General features: G+C 57.7%; 1 protein-coding gene across 1 annotated transcript in view; it reads left to right on the plus strand.

The window, feature by feature from the left end:
- Positions 1-421: 421 nt before the first annotated feature.
- The window catches only part of VOLCADRAFT_95885 (Fic protein), a gene marked incomplete at both ends in the record, with an annotated part of 13,764 nt that continues 6,277 nt past the window's right edge, over positions 422-7,908 (plus strand). Inside the window, 5 exons of the mRNA XM_002954913.1 lie at positions 422-802; positions 1,397-3,019; positions 3,947-4,826; positions 5,104-5,189; positions 5,712-7,540. Of these exons, the coding sequence (XP_002954959.1) occupies positions 422-802; positions 1,397-3,019; positions 3,947-4,826; positions 5,104-5,189; positions 5,712-7,540 (4,799 nt within the window). The remainder of the gene's footprint in view (positions 803-1,396; positions 3,020-3,946; positions 4,827-5,103; positions 5,190-5,711; positions 7,541-7,908) is intronic.

Here is a 7,908-nt window from a genome sequence, read left to right on the forward strand (position 1 = left end):
AAGGAGCTCTGTGTGGCGCTGGCGTAAAGACCCTGTTGGGAAGTGGTTAAAATCCAACAGGGCAAGGCGAAAGAACACAAGCTTCAAGGTAGACATGATTTGCAACGCATTGGAATGTGGCCTGATGGTGTTCAAGAAATACTCAGTTGTTTTACAAGAACATTTTGCTTTGTACCTCCTTATTCCCCCGAACTGAATCCAGTTGAGCTGGTATTTGCATGCGTAAAGGGTCAGTTCCGAAAGTTCAACATGTGTGGAGGGAACGTGGCTGATAAGGTGAATGAGGCGTTGGGAAAAGTACCATCAGAAACGATTGGGCGCTGTTTTGAGCACGTGATTCACATTGCCGCGACGAGTCAACGCGGGCAAGGGGCAACCCAAACACACTTAAGGGCTAACACGCAACATGGTTGTATGAGCGATGAGCCCAATACCGTTGTCCGAGATCAAGGCTAGGTGCGAGCACCTGCCTAAGCCACGTGGTTTCTCGCAGTGGAAGAAGCAAGGCTGGATTGATTTCGCAAAAGCAAATGATGTCGACCTGTCAGCGACAGCTCCCGCAGCAGCGGATGCGCAGAGCACCGTGCATGTGTCCCCGCCAGAAATGCCCAAGGTGCCTGAAGCGGCCACAACGTGCAAGGACAGCACACCTGCTTCGGGTGCACCCCCGGGTGGCACCTCCACACATGGCTGCAATGCGGTTGCCTTATCAGTCGTGAAGTGCGCCCTGAAGAAGGCTATGAGCCTCACGGACGAAGAGTTTGGAATGTTTTCAGCTCAGGTTGAGGAGCTGGTGCAGTACGTGAGCAGGGCGCAGAGGGACGCTACTAGGGACGCTGCTGCACTATGCTACCCTGTGCCTCGAAACTGGGAGGCCGATGCTTGACCTCTACAAGCAGGGTGACACGTTCTGGAAGGACTTACTCAAGAACCACAAACCCCTCCTATGTTCAGAAGACACCTCATACGTATCTGTGAAGCTGAGCGTGCTGAGTGGGTCCGTACGCTGCACTACAACCGTCACCAACATGATGCCAAACCGTACCAAGGAGTCTGTTGTTGTATCACGTCTTATCGCTGGAAAAGGACCGATCGGCGGATGTCAATCCCGTGTTACCCAGGATACTACAATTATCCCCCCTCCAGAGTTGAGGGCATCCTCGACCGATTCTCAGGGTATCTGAGAGATGTCAGCATCCGCAGGAAACTAGTGACAGCAGGACGCAAGGAGACTCGAACCCGGGTCGGGACTCGGATATCGAGCTTCGATACCAACTTCTTATATCACGTCATATCGTTGAAAAAGGACCAATCGGCGGATGTCAGTTTCGTGATTGATTGAAACGGGATTAATACCCAGGATACTACATCTGTAAAGCGCGTGACGAACTACCAGCCTGGAGCCAGAGCACGAATCACCGTAACCCGAGACAAAACGACTAAAGAGGAGAAAGTGACCTTAAAGGTGACTGGGTACGAGGCAAAGGTGACAGAGAAAGAAGTTTCTGACTTCAATCAGCCCGACGGACTGGACCAGGTCATTCAGTACGCGGGCATCGGATTCAAGACAGTAGTTCTAAACAATGTCTGGTACCCGCTCTTCGCACGGCTAGGCCGCCTGACAAAGGCCTACATGCACCAGATGTGCAAGAAGCACCACCACAAGAAGACACCTTGGTCCAAGGCGCATGCTGTCGTGCAACTCATCCGCAGCGGCAAGCCGATACCTGCATGGCCTGCTTACGTCGTGGCATACATAAAAAATGCCAGGGCAAAGCTGCTGGATGCAGCGGGCAGCACAATGTACGGCTCCTTGAACGGGCATGCACTGCAAGCCCGGCAGGACGAGCTGCTTTCTGCGCACGAAAACAAGTACCTGTGGGACGACCACGCCAAGAAGAAGATGACGTTCCAGGCTGCCATGCAGTTCAACTTTTGGATGCAGAAGCAGTTTGAGTCCCTACACCAGAAGAAAATGAGGCTGATGCCTGTGTTTGCAGTCAAGCGTTCGCATGTCCGCCTCGACACGAAAAGCCTTCTCCACATCTTCTGCTCCCTCTTTCCCAATGATCACAACGTCAAGCTCATGAAATCATTCTGGAACCAGGACGCATTCCTGGAGAAGTGTGGCCTGCCCGGCAGCGCGCACCCAGACACGTACATGCTGCCCCCGAAGCCTCCCGATGGCACCACAGACAAGGCGCTCCTTGCACAGTACCAAAGCGCCTGCAGCAGGATCAGAAACACCGACGCGTACAGGTCTCAGCAGGCAAGGCACCGGGCACTGTCAGAGACAGAGGACAGGGTCGTCAAGTCCTTCTTCCGGTGCCTGCCAGTCAAGAATGGGTACAAGTTTGACTGCAGCATCTCAACGGACGGTGTTGCGGTCAGCCTCCAGTACTCAAAGCCATCAAAGGCAGTGACCGCAAAGCGCAAGCGCTCGGCAGGCATGCGCAGCAGTAACGTTGCGACAGATGCATACGACCAGAACCTCGACATGTACGACCCTGAGGAGGGCGTGCTCACGCTAGGGTTGGATCCAGGCCGCTGCAGCCTGGCAACGGTGTCTGTTGTGACACAGTACACCCTCGATAGCACAGGGAAGCTAAAGCTCGGTGAGAAGCTGAACCGCCACAGCTGGTCCCTCTTACGCGGGGAGTATCAGCATAAGTCGGGCATTCGAACCTCCACCATCAAGAAGGCACAGCGTGATGCCCCACTGCAACCCGCCTTCCAGGCGCTGGCAGTTCCGGGGTGTGCCCTCAGGACAGCACAGTCAGGCACGGTTCTTCGGTACATAGCGGACTCACAGCACTGCATGAACGAGTGGTGGGAGCGGGCGCTGTCTAGGCAGGAGGCCATGGCCAGCTTTCAAGGGTACATAGGCAAGCGCAAGGCGCTAGACTCCTTCTTCAGCCGAGTTCTGAAGGAGGCAAAGAAGCTGGTACCGAAGAGAACAAAGATAGAGGTAGCTTACGGAGAGAGCGGAATCACAATGAGTCCTGCGGGCAAGGGAGAGGTAGCCGTTCCAACAACTGGAACATTCAAGGCATGCCAACGCTGCTTTGGCAAGAGTGCTGTCGTCCCTACCAACGAGTTCAGATCAACCATGATGCGATGGGAGTCGGGGTCTAAAACCCATGCAGTGTATAAGGAGTTCCGTGCCGCAGAGGGCCAAGACTGTGTGAAGGAGGTTCTTCACGGCACAGACCAAAAGCACGGTTCTGCTTTGTCAGCATCCGACCCAAGGCTTCCGTTCGTCGTGGCCTGGCAAGCAAGGCGGGCGAGCAAGGACAAGCAACGCAGAGGGGCCGTCGTTGGAACTACAGAGGCGGAGTTCGAGTCAGCAACTGGCTGCAACGTTACATTCCCAATGGTTCAGGGTAACGCGCATGTACTACAACCGGGACACCCACGCAGCAAGCACCATCGGTCGGCTACGCATCATGGAGCGGAAGGGGCTGGGACGCCCGGCTCCGTTCTGCCGCGAGGCCAAAGCATGACAGTGCTGCTGTGCGAGTGAAAATTTCATCTGACCAGATGTGGGAGTCTAGGGTCAGATTGCATTCTAATGCGTACAACAGGCTTTATGAGCGTTTATGCACACAAACTCTCTTCCCACAGGGGTGTTTCAAGCAGCTCGGCATGAGCTGCTCATGGGTCGCCGAGTGTAAGGACTCTCTCTGCGCAGCTTCAACTTCGTTGCGGCCCAAGCATCCAAATCAAACACGATTGCAGTAAAAGTGTCACTGCTAAAGTCAAGCAGTCAATATTCGGCCCTGGTCAATATATTGCTCATGTACGGCCTTGGTTTCGGTTTCGAGCAATGACTTTTTGTCTCGTTGTGCATACTTTGAGGATGCATTAAGGTCACTTGCACTGTGGGAATAAACTGTTTTACTTTTTTGTCTTGTCTAGCTAAGTTGCAGCCATGTATGTCTTCCAGCATAGCAACTACTACGAGTGCCCTTGGGAAGAGGACAATCCAGAGCTTGTCTGGACCCAAGTGGAAGTGTACCTGAGAGAAATCAAGAAAATACAGCCCGGTGGAAAAGCAGCAGAACTGCTACAGAGTCACGCGGAGTGGTCCGTGCTGTGCTCCATCTTCTTCTCCAACCTGATTGAGGGCAAAGGCCTTTCTCAGTCAAACACTGCATCTCTCGTCAGGGCCATCCTCCAAGGGCAGCAGTCCCTGCCGAGCAACAGCAGCAGCTCCAATAAGAGAGGGAAAAAGTCCGCGCAAGACGTTACGCAGCATGCCGTTGCCTTCGTCTTCCTCAAGCAGCATATCGTGGTGGAGAAGAAGAAGCTCACACCCCAAGTCGTTCTGGACGCCCACAAGATTCTGATGGACGGCATGGTTCGCGAGGACGGCCTGGCCATCAGCGCTGGTTCATACCGTAGCACCATCGCGAACGCGGGCTATCACCTCTTCCCGCCACCGGCGTCCGTCGAGAGGTCGCTGGCTGTTCTGCTGGAGGAGTACAACGAACGCGCAGCCTCCTCGGAGGAGGACCCCTTCGCGTTGGCTGCATGGCTGAGCTACGAGTTTGTGAGCATCCATCCCTTCGAAGACGGCAACGGCAGGATGTGCCGGTTGCTGCTCAACATGGTGCTCCTGTCATTCGGCGTGCCGTTCTGCTCAGCGCTGGGCTTCTCATCAGGCCACCGGCAAGCCAAGCAGCAGTACCTGCAGAGCATTCAGAATGCGCGGAAACATGGCGGGTTGCCCAAGCGGCTGGCGTTCATCGTGCTATGCAGCATCCGCAGCAGCCTTGCGGCCTTCTTTGAGACCTTGCGCGTCTCAGCAAAGGAGGAGTATCCAAGTGACCTCCGTTCACTGGTCGCACAGTGAAGTTGGTCTCGCATCAGCACGTGGGTGAGTTGGCTAGCTGTAACGCTGCACTGGTCGGATGACTGCTGGCGGGGGGGGGCACAAGGGAGACGCGCTGTCACTGGTGCAGCTGCTGAGGCTGCGCTTATGTATAGCGCTTAAGGGCATATCGCATTGACAATGACAGCAAGATATCTGCTTTAAAGATGGAGCACTCAAGTAACACTTTCCACGCCTCACCCGCCCACGCTTGCCCAAGCATGCCTCAGGAATTGCGCCTGTGCTGGAGGGACAGAGCTCGCAGCAAGCTTCCTCATTACAAGGACTTTCTGCGGAGCACATCACGGGAGATCTGGTGCGATGTCCTGTCACTCAGCCCGCCCTTGCGTCTCCCATGGAGGTACAACGCTGAGCAAGAGGCGGCTCGAAACACGTGGGAGTGCACTGCGGTGTGGCTGCACTCTGCGGCTCAGGAGAACGGGGCGGTGTACCTGGCAAGTCTGCATGCCGAGCTTGAAGCGGCTCTCAATGTGTTGGCGTCAAACAAGGCGTCGTGCCAGTTCACTCTGCTGGTTTCTGCGGACGGGATGAGCTATGATGTCAACCGGTTTGGGGGAGACCACTAGGTTGCCACGCCATCCGGTCGCCGCTTCACTTTCAGCGTGCGCAGGGGCAGTGCTGCCGGGCAAAAGGTTCTGTTTGCTGTGTCGTGGGATCTGTAGGTAGTGTTCTGTGGCATGGGAATGTCTTGCTTTCATGTGCTCCAGTCCACCAGACGCGCTGTGACGCCAGACACCATCTTCAGTAGGGACTGGACCTCTGAGTCATCAAGGGCCTCTGGATCGTGCGCCTTCTAGTCCTCTCCCTCGCCCGGCAGAAGATGCACGCCCTGCTGTGCGCCATGCTGCACGCCCGCTTCAAGATCCTGGGCTTCCGCACCGACTGCGTCTACGCCATATCCCCCACCCGCCGCGTGGAGGCCTGGCTATCCCGCATGCGGGGCGCTCCGCGCCCGGGTCGGGCTCTGCCCGGCCCAGCCCACGCGCTGCTCCCCACCATAGGCTCCGGCCTGGGACAAATCAAGGTCAAGGTGCTGCAGACCGCCTCTGACCTGCCAGGCAACCCTCTGAACGACACCCCCCTCCTCCTAACAGACCTGGTACCCCTGCTGGCCAAGAGGCCCAAGAAGGACGGCGCAAAGACGCCCCTCCCTGCAGCCCCACGCACCTTCCACTACGAGACCTCCCAGTCCGTGGCCGAGGACCTCCCCAACCGCACTCTGGCCCTCTGCAGGGCCGGCAGGGCCAAGACCCACACCATCGTCACCGCCGCCAAGCGCCACGGCAAGGTCCTAGTCTGCTGCCCTTGGAACGCCCAGACGCGCAGCATAGCCTGCGACCACGGGGTGGACACGTGCACCTTTAACGCGCTGATCGGAATGGACTCGGAGGACAGCCTGCGCCTGGCACCCAAAGACGTAACGGCCTACGACGTGATAGTGTTTGACGAGGTGATGCTGCTGCCCCATCGCAGCCTGGTCCTGCTGCAGCGCTACATGCAGCGCCACTCCCAGAAGCGCTTCTACACCACGGGCGACCCCAGCCAGCTGGAGCCCATCGGCAGCAACGTGAGCCAGGCCGCCCTGGTCAAGGCCGTCAAGCAGCTCTTCCCCAACACACTCACCATCCGCAAGAGCGCCCGGGCCGTCGACGGGGAACGCCTGCTTGCCCTGGAGGCCGACCTGCTGGAGGGGGGCATGCCAGTGGAGCAGGTTGCGGCCAAGTACTTCAAGACAGTCACCCTATCAGAGGCCCTCTCGCTGGGAATTGGGAAGGCCGTCGCCTACTACAACAGGACAGTAGACAGGCTGAACGCGGCCTTCCACTCCCACGCTTCTGGAAGCGGTGCTTCTCACGGCGCGCCTTCCCACGCGGACGGCATATCCCCCGCCCCTCAAGCCGCGCCCAGCCCAGCCCGGCCTGTCTACCGCCCCGGAGACCGGCTGGTCTGCAGGACCACGTTCTGGCACGACAAGGCCCGCTTCTGCACCAACTACCAGTACGAGGTTGTGAGCAGCGAATGCACCACCATAACCCTGCGCGACCTGGGGGGTACGCGTGCCGAGGCACGCGGGTGTGGCTCTGCCACACCGGGGGACGAGTCCAAGGCGGCTGTACAGCCGCCGGCGAGCTCCGCTCGCTCCCCCAAAGAAACCCACGCGCTGAGCGCTGAGCGGGTCAGGGAGTGCTTCCGGTCGTCCTACTGCGTCACGGTGCACAGCGCGCAGGGCCAGACCTTCGAGGGCAAGCTCCTAATCGGCGAGTGGTCGGGCAACCCCTTCGCCAGCTCCAACTGGTTCTATACCGCACTCACCCGTACTCGCTGCCTGGACGACGTGTACCTCTTGGTGGAGCGAGCGGAGCAGTGGGGCCATCCCCCCGAGCAGCCCAAGAGCATGGCCGCGGCCATGGTGGAGGGCTACAGGTCCCAGGACAGGGCAGCCGGCCGCCCCACAGACTCCGCCTCTTACGTGACGGCCGATTGGATCCTCAGCTGCCTGCGTGCTTGCGGTGGGCTGTGCCGCGGCTGTGGGCGCTTCATGGTGCTGGAGACGAACAACGAGTCCAAGCCCACGGTCAACCGCCTCAACAACGCCCTGCCGCACACCCAGGAGAACTGCGAGCTGCTGTGCAAGCACTGCAACACGTAATCAGCCTCGCTGCGCTCAGCGGATTACGTAAAAGTGCGGGCCGATGCTGTTTCTGAGCACACGGCGCTGCTTTGAACACGCATTGTAAAAATTGTGAGGAGGGAACTACACACGCTGCAGCGCGGGACTCTTTCCACTTTCCCAAAACGCACTCCCCCAAACCCTTAAGTAGGGCAAACACGCTGCGGCGCGGGATTTGATTTTGTTCACGATTGCTCCGCAATCGTAACTTAAAGATGCTTTCCTGCCCCGCTGATGAGGGCAACATTACATGCGAATCCCTTGCACATTCGCTGTTGGCACACGATACAAGGATGTCATTCCAGATCAAATATGTTAGGATAAGCTTGCACGGTCGGTGCTG

Source organism: Volvox carteri (assembly GCF_000143455.1).
Source record: "Volvox carteri f. nagariensis unplaced genomic scaffold VOLCAscaffold_47, whole genome shotgun sequence".
In the NCBI taxonomy this organism is placed as follows: domain Eukaryota; kingdom Viridiplantae; phylum Chlorophyta; class Chlorophyceae; order Chlamydomonadales; family Volvocaceae; genus Volvox; species Volvox carteri.